The 22,577-nt window shown below is 49.1% G+C and overlaps 1 protein-coding gene across 2 annotated transcripts in view; it reads left to right on the forward strand.

Moving 5' to 3' along the window:
- Positions 1 to 22,492, forward strand: part of Nuak1 (NUAK family kinase 1) — a 71,462-nt gene extending 48,970 nt beyond the window's left edge. For both annotated transcript variants that reach the window (XM_016005488.3, XM_006986949.4), the window contains 4 exons: positions 1,416 to 1,481; positions 12,816 to 12,935; positions 15,078 to 15,210; positions 18,193 to 22,492. In XM_016005488.3, coding sequence (XP_015860974.1) covers positions 1,416 to 1,481; positions 12,816 to 12,935; positions 15,078 to 15,210; positions 18,193 to 19,346 — 1,473 coding nt within the window. In that variant the 3' untranslated portion in view covers positions 19,347 to 22,492. The remainder of the gene's footprint in view (positions 1 to 1,415; positions 1,482 to 12,815; positions 12,936 to 15,077; positions 15,211 to 18,192) is intronic.
- Positions 22,493 to 22,577: the final 85 nt, after the last annotated feature.

Raw genomic sequence — 22,577 nt, forward strand, 5'->3', positions numbered from 1 at the left:
CCCACCTTAGTTTTAGAGACAGGGTCTCTCACTGAGCCTGGAGCTCACCAGTTCCACTGGACTGGCTTGCTAGTGAGCCCTGAGGATCTGCCTGTCTCTGTCAGTGCTAGGGTTAGAGACACGCACCCCACAACCTCTGGATGACCTCTGTGGACATGAGAGGCACACATGATCAGACTTATCTGCAAGTAACCCTGGAAAGCCCCACAGACTGTGTTTCCGTTATCTGAAGAGTGTGAATGTGTGGCTCGTCATGAATGGAACGTTCTTAGACGCGCTCCATCTTCTTCTGTCAGCCAGGAATGTGACATGGGAACCAGCTCCTCTTGGTATTTGATTGAAGTGAACTAGCTTCCCTCTTCTCCAGGAGACTTGGTGTTTTTTTTTGTTTTATTTTTTTTTGCATTTGTGAATTCAGGACAACTCCTCAGAGCTTGGATTAGCAAAAGCGGTAGTAGGAATACATGCCATCTCTCTCCAGTTGGGGATTTTGAGATATTAGAGGCTGCCACACAGGAAGAAAACCAAATTACCAAGAACCGACTATAGCCATGCCCATCAGTTTGCTCAACACAGCAGCTTCCTCCAGGGAAGCCACTTCTGCACAGTGGTGTTGGAAACCCACTCTCCATCCCCTGCTCTGCCCCTCCCCCACAGACTTGTGGAGGCCCAGGCGTCACGGCTGGGCGGAGCCACGCCCCCAGCCCTTCAGTGTCCTCTTCTCCTTAAGCTGGCTGGCTGCTCTGAAGTTCAGCTTCCAGACTGGTCAGAGCTTGCCTGAATGAAAAGGGCACATGGTTGACAGTCCCCAGTGGCTCTGGTCTCATTGGCCTGCAACCACATCTCCCTTTTCATCAGCCTGCAGAGTGGAGAGGGACTTTCAAGTCTTTCCAGCTGGCTGCTTAGGAAGTATCCCAGACAAAGCTTAGGAGACTGGGTCAGGCCTCTTTCCAGCATGAGGGATGCAGGCAGGCAGGCAGGCAGACAGACATGCAGGCAGGCTGTCACTGGAGCCCTGTGCTCCAAGAGTCCCCAGCTGAGATGTCTGCTGCTTCCCTGGAACCCATCTCAGACAGGGTCTGCATTGCCTGGGATTATATTGCTCTCACACAGCGGAATTACATTCCCACAAAGAATCCCCCTGCTGGTTTACAGGCTCTGGGGGAGAATGGATTCCAGTCATTTTTCCTTTAACCACACAGCAAGTGACTAATGCTCTCCTGTCGCTGGATGCTGTCTGGGGAGCGTCCTGACAGCAGGAGTGGGTCTGAAGGATGGAGGTGAAGACCACCGGGGCTGGTGCGCCTCTTTCATCTGTCAGACGGGCCCCTCTATCGCCCCCCATCCCCCCCCAGCTCTCTTGGTGTCTGTCATCTCACCAGCTCCTGTTCAGTTCTTCCGTTTCCTCTTTGCAGAATGGTGTGGTCCACCGGGACTTGAAGCTGGAGAATATACTGCTTGATGACAACTGCAATATTAAGGTAAAGCTGACAGGGCCTGGGTATTGTGGGTGGGTGTGGCCGGTGGGTGTGGCTTCCCAGAGGCCTGCATCTGGGGCGGCCACTCCCTCTGCTGGCAGGCAGGCTCTGGGGAAGACTCCCAGCCATCAGCTCATTGAGACGGTTTAATTCAGCCAGCAGGCTTTAAGAAAACCCCTACAACCTCCCAGACTCTCTTCTCCCTGGTAGCACAGTGACTGAGACACATTCCCTGCCCGCAGGAAGCTCACAATCTGGAATTCTTGTCACAAAAGTGACATACATGTTTCATATGTACTTCAGTTCCCATTTGCTTAATGCTCTCCTAAGTACTTCTTTTGGATAACATAGGATGGGCAGTATTTATTTTATAACTCACATATACATAGGGAAACTGAGGCACAGACAAATCAGTTAATGCCTCCAGGATAACAGGGGTTGGTGTATAAAGGTTGTAGTCTGAGCCCACTGGTCAAAATTTACATCACTATGCAGATATGATAAAAAGGGCCCTAAGTTATCTTAAACCTACAATTCTCCCCCATCCACCCACCCCCTTTTTTTGGCTTTTGAGGTAGGGTCTCATGTATCCTGGGCTGGTTTCAAACTTCCTATGTAGCTCAGGATGACGTTGAACTGATGCTTCCTCCCTCTCCCTCCCAAGTGCTGAGGGTTAGGGTACAGGCGAACACCTGACTTGGAAGCCTTTCCCTGGCCACTTCTCTGTGACTTCCTTCCTCCTCATTCTCCCACACTTGAGCCAGCTATGGAATTGAGAGCTGGATAAAATGATGGTAGCATTTATTCAGAAGGAGTGAGTGGGGGGCTGGAGAGATGGCCCAGCAGTTAAGAACACTTGCGGCTCTTCCTGAGAACCTGAGTTTAGTTCACGGCTCCCACACTGGGCTGCTCCCAAACACCTGTAATCCCAGCTCCAGAGGATGGTACACCCTCTTCTTGCTTCTGTGGACACCTGATCTCACGTGTGCATAGGCCTGCATGCCAGGCACGTGTACATACACAGAATTAGAAATAAAAATCAATCTTTAAAAAAGAAAGGGCGAGTGATGGAGTTCAAGTTGTATTTTTTTTTTTTTTCTGGCTGCTGCTGGAGCTGGAGAAAGCTGTACAGGGCTGAAGGGCCTCCTGGGGAGCACTCTGGATGTCCTTTAGACCACGGCTGCAAAATAAGCAAACACCGTTTCAAAATAAACGGAGCTCGCTGTATGGGTTTCATTATGAAATGGACTCAGTACTCTCAGCCCAGCAGGAGCCCTCCCGTTGGACACTTGTGACGTGAGTGGCTCGTCCCTGGTCCCCAGACAAGGCGTCCAAACAGTCTCACACCTTCCTCTTTTGCTGTTGCTGCCGCTGTCTGTCGATGGCCGTGTGATGGGACACGTCCTTGCTTGGGAGGATGGAGCTGTTTTAGGGCTTGGACTCGAGGACATGACAGTCAGCCAATAGTCACCAGTGTCCTTTGACAGCCCTTGAAAGATCCATCCCCACGACCTCCCACTCAGCAGAATAGCTGGCCGCACTCACATGTTTCGTGAGGTCCATAGAGTCTGGTGAAAATAATTGGTTGAAGCAAATCTCCCTAGGAACAGGAAGTGAAATCTGAAGATCTCTCTCTTCCTTTCCGGCAAGTGGCTGCATTATTCTAGAAGGAACACTGACTGTCAGGTTAAATAATTATGGATTGGGGATATATTTCAGTGGCGGAGCACTTGCTGATCATGTATGAGGCCCTGGGTTTAGCCTCGGTATTAAAAGGGGCGGGGGATCAACTTAAGGGCTGTGGGGTTTCCTAGCTCCTTGACGTTAGAAAACCACAGAACCCAATTTCTTCAGTTGCAAAATTGATAATAGTAACAGCCACAGACTTGCTCTGGGGCCTTTCCAAGGTATTCTCTGTGTTCAGATTTCAACTGTTGAAATCACTGTGTACAAATGAGTCCGGGTCAGGGGGCGTGGCTCTGGAGCTGGGAAGCCTAGGTTTGTGCGGCAGCTGTCTCTTATTGATGGCAGGCTTTCAGATACATTTCTCACATTGGACTTAGTTTTCCCAGTGAGGTAGGGAGGCCAGCTCTGTGTCTAGGGTTTATTTATTCATTATCTCCAGTGAGTTTTTCTGGGAGTTTCTGTGGGTCAATTGTAGGCACTGGTAACAAATGTGAAAATTGTAGCTAAAAATATAGTTGAAGGAGCCAGCACTTAACTGTGTCCGTCCCAGAGTGTCCTAAGTGGCTGGCCCTGGAGGAGGGATTGCAAGGGAAGCCAGCTGCCAGGAAAGTGGCTTCGGGAGGTGACGGCCAGGCCCTGCTGCAAGATTGGATGGAGCCTTGCCTTCTGAGGGGTTGTACCATCCCTTGATCTCAGTGACTTTCTGTCCAGATTCTTCCTGCCACCTGTCGCCCAGAGCCCTCAGAACTAAATGTGGTCTTTACAAGGTCTGGAATGTGAGCCTCTCGCCTGGGGACTGGCTTCTGTGGCACAGTGTGACCTCTTGGTCCCATGGTGTAGTCCCAGAAGTGATAAGACGCATAGCTTCCTGTGGAGTCATATGATTCCCTAATAGAGGAGAAGAATGGCTGGAGTTCACAAAGTAACTGTATAGGGGCAGCGGGCAGCGGCCTGGAAGAAGAACTCATTTGAAAATGCAAGGGAGCAGTGACCTTGGGGTGAGCTGATCCCGGGGACCAGGGTTTCAACCTGGGACCCTATGTTTTTGTAGCCAAGTAGCACACACGGTACTTTACAAAATTCAAGTTTGGTCCTGTATTCACTTTGTATTTTTCTAAGGGATCTCTGCTTCTGCTCCTTGAATTTTACACACACACACACACACACACACACACACACACACACACACACACACACACAAATAAAATCTTTCCTTTTAAAAAGTCATTATTTACTGTTTTCTCCATTGTTTCAAAGCATTCAACAAAGACCTCTTTTTCTACTTGAAAAAATGTGTGAAGGGTCGTTTACCAACCCTGAATGTCTAAGGGATGTGCCTGAGATCGCGCCATGAATCAGTAGTTTATTGTGTCTTTGTTTTCCCAGAGTGCCTGCCCCATGGTGCCTGGCACCCATAGGCATTTAGAACTGTTTGGTTTGGGGCAAAGGGGTGCTGAGTTAGGATTAGAACTCACATGTTTGACTGCCAGGCAGACTCTTCTCATCTTCTCACACCCACTTCCAAGGTTCTTTAGAAATGTGTTTCAGCTGGTGTTGAGCTGTCTTCCGGCTGTCTGGGCCCCCCTCTTCCTGACTCAGCATTTTGCAGAAGCGTATTTAGAAAGGACACTTGCTGACAGAAGCAGTCAGACACATGTCCACAAGCTGGCCTCTGTGTGAATGAGAGGCCATCGCTGCCTGGGCCTAGGGGACCATGGGTACAAATGTGCTACCAACCAACCGGATATGAGCAGCAAGGTCTTCCTAAGAGCATATGTGTGTGTGTGTGCGTGTGCGTGTGCGTGTGCGTGTGCGTGCGCGCGCGCGCGCGTGGTGCGCGAGCACGCAATGGGGGTCCACCAACCAGCTGGATGTGAGTGGCAAGGTCTTTTTAAGAGTGTGTGTTTGTGTGTGGGGTGGGGTGGGGTGGGGGTTGTCACATTGGAGGTCCACGTTTCCTCTGTTTAAGGAAGTAGGATGGCAGCCAGGAAGCCCCTAAGGATGCTTCTGGCTTAAGCTTGTTAGATGTTGATATAATTTTGGTGTGATTGGTGTGAGCTGTGTGGCCCATTCCTCTCCCTTCTCTGCCTGAGGACGATTTGCAAAGAGCACATCTGGTTTTGGAAATTATTTATCTGGCCACGGCAAGAGGGTGCGGTTTCTAAAAATATTCCTGCAATCCAACGGCAGAAGGAATGATTGCGATGCAGTGCTTCGGATTGCATTCCGTCCGCTGTGGAAGCGAGGACGAAAATAGCACCCAGCCTAGCATTAATTTGCAATTAATAAAAACAGGCCAGATTCACATCCCACTCTCTGGGAGAATGGAATGCTGACAATTCCCATAGAAGGCTCCTGTAAAAGTGCCTCCCCGGAAGAGGGCCGGGCACCCGGGTCAGCTGACCTCCTCCAAGAGGGCTGGGAATGTGCTGAGCTCTCAGAGCTCAGGGTAGAGGAGCGGAGGGGAGATGATCCGCTGCCCCTGTGACAATGACAGCATGGCCACTGTGGACGAGAAAAGAAGCTCTGAATGGCAGGGACGAGATGAGATAGGAATCTTGGCAGCTTAGCACGATGAGGCTAGGAATCATGGGCCTCTCGCGCTGGTTAGACGAGTGTGAGAACCTTGTATTCATGCATTAACCAGTTCATTTACTAATTGTGTGTGCACGTGTGTACATGTGTGTCGTGTTTATATCGCAGTATACCTATGTTGCCTGCAGTCATTCACCTGTTCTTTCAGGAGCTGAATATCTACTGTAGGCAATATTTCTTTGATCATAAAATACTTACCAAGCCTCAAATACTAAATCTTTAATCCTGTGCTGGGTGTTGGGGAATTTAATGCTCAGTCAGATGGCCAGATCCCTTTTGTCCTGGAGCTCAGAGTCTAGCAATCTTAACTACTAGTGATAATGAGCCACCAGATGTTGAGAAGGCAAAGAAGATAAGGTTCTTTCCCTGAGTGGACTTGGGATTCCAGCTGGGGCTGAGAGCAATAAACAAAGGAATGCGTGATGCGGTTGTCCAGTGAAGGAAGTCAGGTCAGGTGGGAATGGAGCCTGGTGGTGCTGTCCAGTGAGCATGGTGCAGGAAGCCGCCTTTGCATTGCACTTGGGCTCCTCAAATCTACAGAGCTTTCTCTGGCTTCCTGACCTTGGAACATATTGTTCCCTCTGTCTGGAATGCCCGTTCCACTCCTCTTTGTCTGTCTGTCCTTCAGGAATCTTCCTCCAGAAAGTTCTTATCCCTTGGCAGGCCAGATGCTCCCATGCCGTCTGGGCATGCGAAGCAGGAGGAAGTGAATCTGTCTAGCCAGATGGAGCAGAAGGCCTTGTGGAGGAAACGGGGACAATCTGAGTTCTGGAGGCTGGGGAAGGGTCCCATGGAAAGGGATATGATGCTGAGCATGCAGAGGAAAAGAAACTTTACTGAACTCCAGCTGGAAGTCAGCGGCCTGGGCCAGACCCTCTGTGTGTCTCCTTTGTTCTTTAGAACATCCTCATTGTGGAAGAAAGGGAGAGTCCTATGGCTACTAAGGAACGAGACTGGCTATAAACCTCTGCCACTCAGCCACAGAGTCTTCTGTTTACTGCCAACTCCAACATTTGCCCTCTGTCTGAAGGAGGGTCACCTGGGAGCCCTTTCATTTCCTCTTAGAGTGCTTGATTTGCAGACAGCTGTCCCTGGGAGAGAATCTCCAAGTGCTGGTAGTGACCAGTGACCAGGCTGATGGAGTCACTGTGCGCAGAGCAGCCACACGGGACACGAAGGATGTGTATGCAGCTAGGTGGCATCGGCTGTGCATTAGCATCCTTTGCAAGGTGGCCCTTGCCACGCTTTCTATTGAGAGTTTCCCAGATCGTTCGTGGTGTGTGAGCTTTCTGAAGATGAAAGCCAGTTCACCCCCTCCCGTTCACTGTTCCACTGGATGCCTTCCCTGCAGCTGCACAGGACAGCGGCTGTCCTGTAAAGCCACAGTAATTAACTCTAAGGCCGGAAAGGAGCGATGGACTGTGTCTTCCTGCATGGAATTACTACCCTGCTGCAGTCATGGAAAGTCCATTTCCTGTGAACAGTAACTCCCCTTGACGTGGAGTCTAGTAGCCAGGATGACTCTGTGCAGACTCCTCAGGCAAGCCACTTGCCTCAGTTTCTCCATCTGCCAAGAGGGAATAATAACGAGACCATTCTCTGAGGGCTGTTGTGAGAACCGCCTTACAGGGGTTTAGGGACGGCTCCTGGACAGGGCCTGGCTCACAGTGATGCTGCTGTGGTCAATGCAGTCCTTACACCGAGTGATTTTCTCAGCCCTGGTATTGCTGTTGCAGATCCGTTTCCTAGCAGAGGCAACTGAGACTCAAGGATGTGTCACAACCCTGTTACTGAAAGCCTGTGTATGGTGGACACGGGGTTTGCATTTGCCGTGTGTAGACCATGGTGTCACCATCAGCCACGATTTACAGATAAAGAAGCGTAGGCTCGGGAGGGCTGGGACTACAGCTTTCCATCCAGCAGGCCTGGGGCAGGGCCTGGGAGTCTGCTTTCTAAGACGCTCTGAGATGATGCTGACGATGCTGGGTCAAGGACCAGGTAGGATTTAGTGGTAGACCGGCTGGCTGCCTCAGAGCTGCAAAGGGATGGAGCTGGGGTCAGAACTAGAGCACCTAAGCTTTTCCCGTCCTGTGATGTAGCCACTCACACAGGACCTGCCTCTCTTAAATGTAGGTGAAAACTGTATCTCTTGTTCTGAGTTGGCCTCCAGCTGTTAATGGAGATGGCTGTAACTTATAGTCTCCAGTCCTCTTAACAACTCTATAGACGAGAGTTCTGAGCCCATTTTGCAGATAGACAATTGAGAGGCGTGGTGGTGCCTACCAATTATTACCTAGTGACGACAAGGTCTAAGTTCAGTCCTGATTCTTGTGACTCCTAAGCCTCTGGTCTTTGAGTGCAGGGGACTTCCTCTAAGACAGTGCAAGGGTCTGGCGGACATTCCTAAGAAGCCTTGTCACAAGCTTCCTTTATTAGCAGTTCAAATCAACCAGCTGGTCCCTCCTTTTCCATCAAGTGAGCTTGTCATTCCTAGTGGCCTTGGGGTTAATTCTATTTTGACGGTGGCACACTATGTGTAATGTAACTGAAACATCCAGCACAGAATCAGGAAGCACCCCAGCACCCGGCTGCAGACCACAGGCCTCCTCTGCACCTGGATCTCCAGGCCCATTAAGTTCTGGCTCCTTGCTTCTCTTCCCCCAGCCCCCAGCAATCACTACTGTTCCACTCTCTGTTTCTATGAATTTGTCTACTCTAGGGACCACGTATAAATAGAATCAGACAATGAGTGTCTTTCTATGCCTGGCTTATTTCAAACTGCACTTGTCTTCAGGGTTCACCTGTGTTGAAGTGGGGTTAATCCTGCTGACATGGGAATGATCCCCCCCTAATTTATCTCTTTCACTCCAATTTTCACTTAGCAGGGCACACCTCTGCAGAGGATGGATAGCCACAAAGACAGTCCAAATGAAACTCATGAGCTTTACCTTCTCTGATGCCTTTCAGGGTGGAAGCTGAGCTGCATGCAGGAGGTAGTGTGAGATCAAAGGGTGGTTCTGATCCAGTATGACAGGGCAACAGTTTAGCATCAGCAACAACAACAAAAACAAATTACCCCCCCCCCCCAAAACAGAGAGGCCTCTTTCTCCAAAGCTGAACAGTGTGTCAGCAAAGAGCACCAGGATGGGGCTTCGGAGTCTGTGTTCTAAGATGCCGTGTAATGATGCTGGGGATGCTGGTTCAAGGACCAGATGGGAGCGGGGCCAGCCTGGCTGGCATGTCTCCGTTAGTTAGAGATGGAGTGATGGGTGGAAACGTCCTTTTACAGAGCTGGGCAGCCAGAGGGACCCCATGTATCTTGTGACCATCAGCAAATCTTCTTAGGACCCCCAACCTTCAGCAACTTCGTTTCCTGCCGTTCAGGTCTCTTCTGCCTGGCAATCGGTTCTAAAGTGTGATGGTTTTACATAGTTATGTTTACATATTTCGGTTTTTCCCTCACACTTGTGCATTTTGCTTTTTCTCAGGTTGCTGGCATTTGTATTTAGTTTGAGTCTCTTTGTAGAGTGGTACTTACTTAGAAAGGAGGCCTTAAATAATGGCATTTGATGGAAAACTAGTACCACGAGCCAAAGAAAAGCTTAAGAGTGAAAATAATAGACAACAAGAGCAGTGTTATTTTGTTTGGTGTTGGTCGCTGCTCCCAGCTGCGAGCCCAAGGCCGGTTGGGTCTCTCTGGGAAATGTGGAGATGCTTTAATGTGACCCACGTGACTCACCACCTTCCTGACTCATGCCAGAGAAGAGAATGACTTCTTCATTTCGTAATTCAAAGTAATTCACTTGTGCGACTGCTCGGCTCCTTGAACTTCTGTTCCTTTCTTGTTGACAGTCGCCAGTGTTATGGTGAAGGCTGTCTCATGTGTCCCGAGATCACTTACCTATCAGGATTTAAAGGCAAATGTGCCATCGCTGTTGGACACACTTTATATATGCTTTATGCCATTCAGTAGTCATGACACAACACGGGCAGGAAGACTCTTACTCCCATTTTACAGATGGGAGAACTGAGGCTTCTAAGAAGTGAATTCGCACCCAGTGGTGTCTCCCCACTAGCAATAGTTGGCATAAGCTCCATGTGGCTTTAAATCCTAGAGCTGAGTGGCTCAGGGTCTGAAAACACTGCCTGTGTGTTGATTAATACTGCTTTTCCATTCAAGGGCCAAGAACATGGCTAATCTAGATTTCTATTAATCTTGTGTCCGCGGCAATGACAGTTTTACAGGGAGGCTGATAAGCACCAGTCTGCGAGGATGGGAGTGGGCTGAAATGTAAACACACTTTCCCCAGAGTGCCTGCGTGGCAAGCAGAGATGCCCAGCCCATGTGTGAAAGCTCCTGGGGCGGGCGACTCTGTGTGTGTGCAATGGGTGTGCTCACACTCATGTCTTTGGAAGCTCCAGCGTGCCCCAGACAGTATTGGCAGTGCTGAGTGCATTCGCTTGTGCTGTGGCTGAGCAGAGCTGGGGCTGTAGGCAGAGAGGCTGAAGCCTCAGGGATCCATGGAACCTCCAGAGCTGACGCTGGTCCATTCTTCTGATTGACAGGGCACACTTTGTAAAGCTTCCCACCAACTTCCTGCAAGCCAGTCAGGGGCCTTGATAAGCAAGTGGAATTCGGAGCAGTTAAGTGCAATCTGAGCCCCAAGAATGCTTTTTCTGAGGGTGGTTATGCGCAGCTGCTTTGAAGGACATTCCATTCATCCAAGGATGACTTTTTTTTTTAAAAACAAAAGTAGGCTTATTGGAGGGGCTTCATTCAAAAAAGCGTCTTTGGCATTCAGCACCAGAGGCTCCCCCGCATGCGGCTCCCCGGCATGTGGCTCCCTCAGCACATTGCTAACACTCAAGTGGAAATCAGGCTGGGCATAGTTGAGCACACAGGGGTTCAGTTCACAAGGCTGGCTGAGACCGAGGGGCCCCAAGTATGAGAGACGCACATGTGCATGGCTGTCCAGTGCTCACATATCTTCAGATGAAGAACTCCAGCTCCCTAGACATCTTTCCTTGTTTAAGAGGAGTTCTTAAAATGTTGTGATAAAATTACCATAACATAAAATTGACATTTTTGAGCATTTAAAAAATTTAAATCCGTTTTTAATTAGCATACAAAGTATTAGGTGACCTTATGACATTTGACAAAAAGTATATTCATATTTTTATAAATACAGCTTTTGATAGAATTGGATCAGAGGACTCAATGGGGTTGGATAATTGGGAGTTTTCAAGAAATGGTAATTGGGATTGTTATTATTTTATATAACTATTATTTTCTTATGCTTTTCAAAACACAGCGCCTGTTTCAGTGATGAGCATGTCTTGGCCAGGGACCCTGCTAGGAGGGCGGTACAAAAACGTGGAGCCTGCCACGGGGACTCAGAGTCTGGTAGAGAAGGCAGACGTGTGTGTGTGTGTGTGTGTGTGTGTGTGTGTGTGTGTGTGTGTGTGTGTGCAGCATGTACAGATGTGCATATGTGTGCACATATACTTTACACATACAGATGCACCAGCATTGCTCTGAAGGGTGTTACAGAAAGCACTGGGCACAATACTACAGAAGCGAGGCTAGCTCAAACACTCACCCTGAGCGTACACAATAGGGAGGACTCTTGTGTGCTCCAGCATATCTCAGTGGATGGTTTTCTTCTTATTCTCATAATCGGCCTGTGAAGTGGGACAGGTAGAGGTCCTGGCTTCTGTCCTTTGGTGGTGTGCCTGGCTTGGAGCTGTTTTGGGGATCTCCACGTCACACAGTTGGCCAGTGGTAGAGTTTAGGCCAAAATGTAATGATTCACAATTTGAATTTCATCCTGCGTCACATGCATATACAACACAGAAAAGGTCTGCAGTGTGACATGTATCCACTGTGGGTATAGTGAAATGAACAGTTACCCACTAGTCCCCTTAGTCAGGACTGGTGACACACCTCTCATCCCAGCAGGTCGAGGCTGAAGCAGGAGAGTCACAGCATACAGGTCAGCCTGGAATACAGTTAGTTCAAGGCCATTCTGAGAAACTTACTAAGATCTTAAGATCCTAATGAAAGGACTAAGGTCTTGTGTTTCGTCCTGAGTGCCACAGGAAAGGGAAAAGGTGAGGCTTGGGGATGTAGCTCAGTTGTTGAGTGCTTGCCTAGCACGCCTGAGGCCCTAGGCCCAGCCCTCAATACAGCAAACTAAAAAATTCAAAATCCTGCTTCCTCTTGCTGAGACTTCAGTTTCCATGCCTTTAAATACCCACAGTATTCTATGAAACATTCCAGGAACAATCTATATGTTTTAAATTGTGTGCCATTCTGAATGGTGTGACGTAGTCTTGTGCCATCTGTCTTGATGGGAAATGAATCATCTGTTTGTCCAGGGTATCCATGTTGTATATGCTACCCACCCAGCTGTCATTCACTAGTTGTCCCATTTGTCAAATTGACTGTTGCAGTACCTGTGTTCAGGTGACCTTCTTTTACCTAATCATGGCACAAAGTGCCAGAGCAATGATGCTGCCTGTTAATTTTATTTTGGTATATTATTACAATTGTTCCATTTTATTATTATATATTATTGCAAATCTCTTACTGCTTTGATTTATAAATTATCCTAGTCATGCATGTATAGAAAAAAATGTAGCAGATACAGGGGATAATATTTTTGAATGTTTTAAGTGTCCCTTTGAAACATTGGAATATACTCCTACCCTGCACATTAATGCTTATTTGGAACACGAAGTGGTGATTTTTTCTGATAGCTGTTGTTATTGGGATGCTGTAGTTTACATGTGAAATGTCCCCCCAAAACTCATGTGTTTGTACACTTCATCCCCCGCTGGTGGTTTTGTTCGAGGCGGAAGTGGTTCATTAAGAACCTTGACATTTTTTAGTTTAGCCATACTGGTATTGGGTGCAGTGGGAAGCATTGGTTGTTTGATGCAGACCGGGGACTAGAGAGACAGTGGTGGCCCAGGCGTCCTTATCTGCCCTGGGTGGTACCAGTTTACAGACACTTCACTCTGTAACAGCTCCGTGGGTCTCGCTTCCCTTTGCAGATCGCTGACTTTGGGCTCTCCAACCTGTACCAGAAGGACAAGTACTTACAGACGTTTTGTGGGAGCCCGCTCTACGCATCTCCTGAGATTGTCAATGGGAGGCCTTACCGAGGGCCGGAGGTGAGCAGCCTGCAGGTGTACGGGATGGAGAGCTGCAGGGAGAGGAAGAAAGGAGTCAAGAACTAGATCTTGGAAAGTTCTTAAAACCCCACAGACCAAACAAAGAAAACTTGCCATTGTTTGATTTCAGGAACATTAATACAGGCCCCGGAGAAGATGTGGGAAAACCTTAAGAGAATCCTAAAAGAGCAGATAAAGATGCCTGTTCCACTGGACGGCAGCTGCTTAGGAGTTCTTGATTTGTTTTAGATTTTTCCAAGGTAACATTTTTAGAAATAGTTGAGATCATCTGAAAATAATTGAAATCAAGTTAGTAAAGGGCAAGTTATGCATACTGTGACACACACACACACTCACACACACACACACACACACACACACACACACACACACACACACACTCACACACTTCTTGCCAATTTATAATTATTTTGTGATACCTTCCAATGTCATTATTAACATATTATTTATAATAACCACATAATATCTTGCTTTAGCATATATTATTATATATTTAATAATTTCCCTGGCTTTAGATGCTTAATTTTTCCCTATTGTATCAAAATAAAGAGAACAAAGAAAACTGTTATCGGTGTCTATCTCTTTTGCCCATATTTAGTAGTGTGTATGTTTAAGGAAATAAATTTTAGTGGCATCTTCTCTTTCAAGAGAAATACCTTTTGTATTTTGACATGCCTTAGAAGGGCTATCATGGTCACTGTCAGAGACACATCTGCTTAGCCTGCTTTCAATTGCTCTAATAAACACCACGATCAAAAGCAGCTGGGGGAGAGCAGATTTAATTCATCTTACAGCACACAGTCCATCATGAAGGGAAGTCAGGGCAGGAACTCAAGGCAGGAACCCGGAGGCAGGAACTGAAGCAGAGACTGGAAGAACTGTTTCCGGGGTTGCTCTGCATGGCTCACTTAGCCTTGTATAACCCAGGACCGCCTTCCAGGGTTGACACTGCCCCGAGGGGACGGGCTCTCCCATGTCTGATTAACCAAGAACGTGCCCACCGACTGGTCTATAGGCCGTTCTGATGGAGGCCTTTTTCTCAGTTGAGGCCCCCTCTTCCCAGGTGACCCTGGCTTGTGTCAAATCGACAGAAATCAGGCAGCGCAGCGTCTGTGGAACTATGAGTTAGTAACTTTTCTTGTCGGATGGTGAGCCTCCCCTTGTGGAGGTTCACCCAGCCCTTAGCCTTTAAATAGCAGCTGCTTGGTGTGTAGAAACGCTTTCTTCCTAATGTTTATCCGTCTGAGTGTCCTGGTGGCTGGGCTGGGATAAAGGGAAGAATGCCAAGAATCACCAGCAATTAAAGTGAAGAGACGGTCTTCAAAACTAAAATATAAGGGATGAACATAGGGTTCAGTTTGGAAAAATGTTAAAACAGGCCTGTAAATTTGTTGTTGGATGCTGCTTTGGTCGTTGGTGGTTGGTGTCTGAGGTGCGTAGCTGGCACTCAGGTCTGGTCAGCAAACATGCTTTATTTGGCCACATTCATCTCCCTTAAAAAAAAAAAAAAAAAAGAACAAACATTTAATAGCTGAGAGTTTCCCCAGAAAAGTCCTATTTCTGACTTCTCTATAAAAACCAAACACTCTGGCAGTGCTGGGCGTACATTTGTGCGCGGTAGTATAAGCCGTGAAGAAACTGCCTGCCTGAGATTGGTGAATGCACGCTACACTTTGTCTCTGTCCCCAGCTTTCCCCATTTACACCCCAGAGTTTTTTCTTGCTTTTGTGTGTGTGTTTATTGTCTGCCTGGCTCTGGCAGGGTTTGACTTTGGAATCCTTGAGCCCTCTGAGGTGGTGAAGGGAGGATCGGATTCTTGGGTTAGGTGCTTTTCTGGGGAAGCCATTTAGTGATCTCTTTTTTTTTTCTATTCTCATTTTTCAAATTGAGAAGTATTCTAGACCCTGCCTACCTCAGGGAATCGTTATGAGAACCAGGAAAAGTTCCCTACTTCAGACTATTCTTAAACAGGGTGGGCTTGCGTTCTCTTGTTGGGCTGTGGTGGGAACCTGCCTTCCAGGTGCTAAATCCCGCTCCTGGGGGTACAGTGGGTGGCCAGTGGTTTGGAAAGCATCTGGGGTCTGCATCCTAGCTCCTATGTGTCCTGTCTCTCTGCTCCAGGTGGACAGCTGGGCCCTGGGTGTCTTGCTTTACACTCTCATTTATGGAACGATGCCCTTCGATGGTTTTGATCACAAAAACCTCATTCGACAGATCAGCAGCGGAGAATACCGGGAACCCACGCAGCCCTCAGGTGTGTGTCTTGTGGAGGTCAGGGGTCGAGGGGACAGTACTTGGTTTACCTGCCCAAGCTCACACACACGTTCTTGGTTTATAAGGCATCTCCTGCTATTTCCCATTCTTCTTTCATATTAGTTTCTGGAAAAGCTGGCTTTTTAGGGTTGCCCAGCTGCCCCAAGTGAGGTGTTCAGAGCAGCTATTCTCTAGATTGGCCCAGGAGGCCTTCTTGCTTCTACATTCTGTATAAAACATGGCAAGCCAGTTCTCCACCATAAATTAAAGCTTTGGAAAGGCTTTCTATTCCCTGAAGTCCCTCACAGGTCATGTAGACATAAATCCCCCACCCCTACTGGTAAGGGCCACAAGGGTGACCCTTCCTCCCACATTTTCACCCCGTGTCCGCTGCCTGAGCTCTGGCTCACAGGCGCTGTTACGTCATTTCTTCTCACACAGCAACCATGCTACACCCTAAAACAAACCTAAATGTTTAAACGACACCATGGACTCCTGTCTGTCAGTCCTTCGGGTGGGGTAGTATGGTTCTGGCTTCACCTGGGGTCTCTGTAGCTACTTTCAGCCATCTGGGAGTTGGGGCTGCTGCTGGGGCTGTGTGTCCCTTACCTCTGGGGCTGTCTGTGTGGGCTCTGACTCTTGAGGTGCCTCCCTGTGGCTGGTCATTCCGGAACAGAGCCTGGATCCCTCACTGTCCAGCTGAGGGCTCTGAAGGTGGAGAAGGTGTCAGGCGTTCCTATTAACTGTGCTTAGCAATGGGGCTCGTGTTACCACTGGGACTTTTTTGATGGTCAGAAAGTTCTATGTCTTCATGGGAGGGCACCAGGTGCACACTAGAGTGTGGGCAGGTGGCCAGCACAGAATGTGGTTAACAGTTTAATGTACACACAGTTGTTTTAATTATTCACACTTGTTTTATAAAATTGCTACAAACACAAAATGAGTGACTGTTGAACCTTTCCTGGTTGCTAGGGGACACAGTCTTAGCTTTAAAGCCCCGAGCCTGGTAAGTACTTTTGTCTTTATCAGTATGTAACATTTTTTTGCTATATTTTTGTTTAGGAACATGTCATTTAGTATGCATCTGTTAACCTCAAATTCAGTGGCCAATGGCACCTTTACTCATGTCTGAATGAAGTTTATCTACCACACATGTTTTCTCCATCATGGTCTTCTTGCATTTGAGGACAGTATACAGAACTTCTGCCTTGTATGTGTGTGTGTGTGGGGGGCGCATTTTAAATGGCAGATTTCAATCAGGAAGAACAAAAACGTGACAAACCCAGCACTAAGCTAAAGGAGAAAGGGCTGCATGTTTCCAGCCTGAGAGCAGCAGCCAGAGCGCCAGGCAAGCCTGCTTCAGAGCCTGGGACGTCACTGCTCTGTACACAGGATGTCTGCACAAGAGCTCTGGGCGTTGGCTTGGGCCTCGCCAACAGATTCAGGTCAATTTGCCAGTGTAGAAAGATGAGGACTAACATGGGTGGTAGGTAGGTGAGTGGTAGACAGATGAGGGTGGGGGAGGGAGAGGAAGGGAGGGAGGGAGGGAGGGAGAGGATAGACAGACTGACAGACAGACGTGACTTCTGTGGTGCTGATCTTTTACTCACTAACTGGTACCAGTAAACTTCCTGGCACCTTGTAAGAGTTCAGGAACTCCTTACCGAGTGGTTGATCACTCTGTCCCTTCTCAGGACTGTCGATCCCTCCGTCCCCATTGCTAGGCTCTGCCAGCCTCTTATCAGCCTTTAGACATGGCTGAGGGGAGGAGGCAGCCTCCCAGGGTAAAACTCAGTGCCAGGTGAGGCGCAGGGCACGGCTTGATCCTGAAAGTTTATCAGCTGTGAGGTTGGCTCCTGTGGCTTCCTCAGCATCCTTGGGGGCCTTTCCCCTATATCCCTGGCAATAGAATTTACAAAGGGACTTTTTTTTTTTTTTTTTTTTTTTTTTTTTTTTTTTTTTTTTTTGAAGAAAGGCTGTGGCCACCTGGGTAGCAGATAAAGATCAGCCCTCCCTCGGTTTGGTGGATACCAATAGGGCTTATGTCAGCCACAGGAGGTGAGCTCACTGGGTGTGGCTCTCAGATCCTGGCTAAGACCTTGGGAGTGGGGCCAGCCATGGGTGAAGCTGTTCTCCCTGCCCAGGTGTGTCAGGTAAGAGCCACACCTGGCACAGGTGAGCATCTGTCTCTCTCTCCATCCTCTGCCTCCAGCACCTTTTCCAGGTGACTGAGGACTGTGTGTTTACATGTACCCATCTCTGGAAGGCTTCTGGTGAACACCTGCTTTTTGTTTTGGTAAGAATGATACTGACCAAAGCTGTAGTGAGATTGAGTTTGAATTCTTTCCCAATTACCTGGCCTTTTGGACTTGATGCAGATCTGGGGTGACAGGGAGATCAGTAGTTCCAGGACATTTCTTCACATGTGGAAAAGCAGGTAGTAGGCATGAAAACATGAGTGTGGTCCTAAGAACTCACCCCTAAACACCCGGTATGATAATACGCAATTAGGATCTGCCGCTGGTAAGTTATAAATAGACGGGCCCCTGGGGTTGGCTGGTCAGCCAGCCAGGCCTACTCGGTGAGGTCCAGGCCAGTGGGAGACCCCATCTTAAAAGAAAAGGGCTGATGGGCTTGAGGAAGGGTTTCCAGAAGTTGTCCTCTGGTCTCCACATACACACAGATGTATGCACCAGCACACACGTGCACCTGACACATGGGAAGATGTACCACAGAAGGAAAAGGAAAACAAGTCAGGATGGGACCTCTCTGTGGCTGTGGCCCTGAGCCTTGGTGAAGTTTGTCTTGTGTGGTGTAAGGGCTGGCGTCCTGCTTCAGCATGAGGCTGGCACACTCCACATGGATCCTTTTTTTTTTTTTTTTTTTTTGCTTGAAGTGTGCACGTCTCTGTAACCACTCATGGAGAATCCCCTGCCGAAAGCTCCCACGGATAGCCTGATGGTTTTTGTCTTTCACTCCTTAGATGCCCGAGGACTCATTCGGTGGATGCTCATGGTAAACCCGGACCGCAGGGCCACCATCGAGGACATTGCCAACCACTGGTGGGTGAACTGGGGCTACAAGAGCAGCGTCTGTGACTGTGATGCCCTCACCGACTCCGAGTCGCCACTCTTGGCACGGATCATTGACTGGCACCATCGTTCCGCCGGGCTGCAGGCTGAGGCTGAAGCCAAGATGAAGGGCCTGGCCAAACCCGGAGCCTCTGAGGTTGTGCTGGAGCGGCAGCGGTCGCTGAAGAAGTCCAAAAAGGAAAATGACTTTCCCCCGTCTGGCCAGGACGCCGTACCCGAAAGCCCATCCAAGCTGAGTCCCAAGCGGCCCAAGGGGATTCTGAAGAAACGGAGCAACAGCGAGCATCGCTCCCACAGCACCGGCTTCATCGAAGGCATCGTGGGCCCCACCTTACCGTCTCCTTTCAAAATGGAGCAGGATTTGTGCCGGACTGGCATCCCCCTCCCCAGTTCCCCCGAGGCAGAGATGCCAGGGAAGCTCAGCCTCAAGCAGTCAGCCACGATGCCCAAGAAAGGCATCTTGAAAAAGACCCAGCAGAGGGAATCTGGTTATTATTCATCCCCGGAGCGCAGCGAGTCTTCAGAGCTGCTGGACAGTAACGACGTCATCATCGGCAGTGGCCTCTCTTCCCCTTCCTCGGAGGCAGCCCGGGGGACTTCCCACAGCCTGTCCTGCCGGAGGAAGGGCATCTTGAAACACAGCAGCAGGTATTCCGATGGTGCCACAGACCCTGCCCTCACCAGCCCCGAAATGCCCACACTGGAATCCTTGTCAGCTCCTGGTGTCCCCCCTGACGGCGTCTCCCGGAGCTACAGCCGCCCGTCCAGTGTCATCAGTGATGACAGTGTCCTGTCCAGTGACTCTTTTGACTTGTTAGATCTCCAGGAGAATCGTCCCGCCCGCCAGCGCATCCGCAGCTGCGTCTCTGCTGAAAATTTCCTCCAGCTTCAGGACTTTGAGACCCCCCACAGCCGGCCCCGGCCCCAGCACCTGAAGCGGTACCGGAACCGGCTGGCAGACAGTAGCTTCTCCCTCCTCACTGATATGGACGATGTGACTCAGGTGTATAAAAAAGCCCTGGAGATCTGCAGCAAGCTCAACTAGCCCCTCAGGGCACAGAGGATGGGATGGGTGGGCGGGCGGGTCTAAGGGAGGTGGGGAACAGAACTCAGCTTCAGGCTGGTTACCTCTTTGCTGGCCATGGCAATGGACTGGAAAAGGACTGATAACTGGTAAGGTCTGGCCCGGCCAGTGTTCGCAGCCTTGAGTCTGCACCTAAAAGGGATGGAAATGGTTCTTTACCAGTTCAGAATGTGGATCCTAACTGGCATTCCCATATGGCATCTCACATAGGCTTGGCTCTCCAGGGAAGGCGATGTTGCCAGCGTGAAGTGGGAGGGGGCATTATGTGGAAGGGGGTGTTTCCCTAGAAGTCTTCTAGGCATTTCTAGAGAAGGGGCAGGAAGACTGAGACCGTCTGCTTTGGGTGACCACATTAGCAAGCCTGGTCTGACTACATAGGGGCTAGCAAGATTTCAGCACCCTGAGCTTGACTTGGTCATCAGTTAATGTCTGTACTGTGTGCTGGTTTGAGTAGCCTTGGCACAGCACAGCGTGCTGTGACTGAGTACCGGTAACTGCCATGGGATCAGGAATGGTGATAACCGCTCTCCTGCCAGGACTGAGCCCTGTGGTGCCGGCTGACCTTCATGGTCGACCATGGCATTTGTTAGTTTGCTCCTGGACCTTGAGTAGAAGACAGAGGGACTTGCTGAGAGCAAATGCTTTGAACTTGGCTAAGGACATAGGCAGGTGGCGGTAAGTCTTTGACTTCCCAGGATCTCCTTCCTCTTTCCTGCCTGGTTCTTCAGCATAACACGAAAGTGGGCAGAGAGAAGGATGTAGAGTGAGAGGCCAGGGCGCCGTGTCTGACAGGGTGAAGAGCCGCTGTGGCTTTTGCACAGTTTGATGGAGGGTGAGGCATGCCAGCCGGGGCAACTCACCACTTCCTTAAATGTCTCGGTATTAACTGGAACACCTGCCTCTTGGCTTCTCACCTGCATGGATGTTTTAATTGGATGTGATGTGGTCAGGGCCTCCAGAGGATTACTGGTTCAGCTGCGGGCTCTGTCCATCCAGAAGTGTGGAACCTTAACAGTACATGTGTTGCTTTTAGGGAGCTAGGGTGTAGATGGGCATGTGAATGTGGAAGGTGCGGTTTGATTGAAGGTTCCTGTCTCCTCTATGCTAAGCATTCTGTCTTGTGGCTCTGCTCTCCTGCGCTGTGGGGAGTAGACAAGTTCCATCCATCCACGGAACAAGATGTCGAAAGAGGAGAGTGTTGGGGGAAGCGTAGGGACATTTCTTCAGTTGTCATCCAGATGGCTCTGGAGGAGGCAGAGAAGAGGTGTGCCAGGATGCTTCAGAATGTTCAAGCTAGTTATCTAATCTCCAGACACTAAGATTCCAGGTGACGTCATCCCCACAGTCAGCTTCCTGGTGATACTGGGGTTGAAATGGTCTTTTTGCGCTGACCTTGGAATCCACTGGCTTGGGCAAATTAGAATCCTTATTCTAAGGTGACTGCCTTCTGATAGCCCCTCAGAGAGGAGGTGGAGGAGGACGACCCAGAGTCTGCCACAGCACTGAGAACGTTGTCAGGAAGATGCTGCCCTGCTTTTCCAGGACTGTTCTGCATCTCTGTGTACCACCCACTCCGGCTTTAGGCCTGTGCCTTTCTTTGGTTTGAGCTGAGCAGGGTATTTTGGGAAGCTGCTTGGATTCCTTTCTCTCAGTTCCACCCCCTTTCTGAACTCTGGTATGGGCCAAAAGGGAGAAAAATCTACAGGTAGAGAATTGGGTTTGTGGGCGTGGGGCTGCATAGATGGCAGCATGCAACTTCTGACCCCCATCCCCTCGCCTCCTTCAGTGAACATCCCTGCTTCTTCACTGCTGGCCCTGAGCATGCAGCCGGGCTCAGGTCTCAGGTATGGCGGCCATTGCTGGTTGGTGGGATGGTCTGGTTAGTATTTCCCATCATTCTGGTGACTCCATTAGGAAACCCATTCTCCTCTGCCTTCTCTCTTCCCGGTCACCAGAATGTTCAAAGACAAAGGAAAAGCAGGTTTCCCACCCAGAACAGAGGCTCCGTATGTCCTCCGTTCCGGGACACTCTGAATGGAGTTCAGGACTGCTGTAAGATCTGGTGGTCTCAGGCCCACACGGTGGTGTGAGAGCTGCTTCCTACACGTGGAGGCTGGAGAGTTGGGTGGATGGTTTCCCAAGGCCAGGCTCGGTCCTGCCGTCTGCTCCTCAGTCAGATGCCGACTGTCCCTGCAAGGAAGAGTTAGAACAGAGTAGACCCCCTAACAAGCTGCTTCCCAATGAAGTCCTGTTACCTACAAGCTGATCCCCAGCCAAAGATGGTATGCTGAATTCACTTTCCTGGGGTCACTAGTGAGAGACGTGTTGATGGCCCCCACGGGCAGACCGGGAGATGGCTGTCAGGCCTCCTGGTCCTTCCTTTGCTTCCCGGGTCCTCTCGTGGTCTTCGTTTACACACCTGCCAAAGGGGTGGGATTGTACTTCGTTTTACAGGTAAACTTCAAGGCACAATCAGTTTTTAGGAAAGTGCTTCAGGACCCTAGGCAACATGACTAAATTCCCTCTGAGTCTGGTCTCTGACCAGGCACTCCTCATCACAGGAGCTCTGCAGGGTGAAATTCGGGCGGGGTGTGCCCAGGCCTGCCGTCTTGAGAACAAATGTGAACGGTGTACTGACTGCTTGCTGCCAAACTGGAAACGTTCTGTGGGGTTTACTGGCATGGTATCATTCCTAGGAAGAAGAAGAAAAAAAAAAAAAGAAAAAAAAAGGAAAGGAACGGAGAGCGAGAAAACTTGACTGCACATTTTTTTAAAATCCATGTTGTGACTTTTATTTAATTTCTATATTTTTTGGTAATAAAAAGTTGACTTTAATTTGAACTTGTCTTTTATTTATTGGTCTAAAAGGCATTTCAAAGGTATTATAATAATATATTGGTGTAATTTAATTGGTGCAGCATGCTTTTATGGCTCCAGTCAAAATCGGTCTTCACTTATTTGACTGGTTTGAGAACAGCCTACAGGGAAAATAAAATAAAAGCTGGCTAATTACCCAAAGTGTTCATTTTTTATTGGAATCTGACTTTTGTCATTTTTGTTTCTGTTTTTATTTTTAAATTAAATAAATTGCAATGAACTGAACCAGGGCCTTGCTTTGCTCGTTGTCTTTCGTTACTCAAATGTCACAGTGGGCACAGGTGCCCGAAGCCCACCCATGCTGGGCTGAGCCCC

This window comes from Peromyscus maniculatus, chromosome 18, assembly GCF_049852395.1.
Source record: "Peromyscus maniculatus bairdii isolate BWxNUB_F1_BW_parent chromosome 18, HU_Pman_BW_mat_3.1, whole genome shotgun sequence".
In the NCBI taxonomy this organism is placed as follows: domain Eukaryota; kingdom Metazoa; phylum Chordata; class Mammalia; order Rodentia; family Cricetidae; genus Peromyscus; species Peromyscus maniculatus.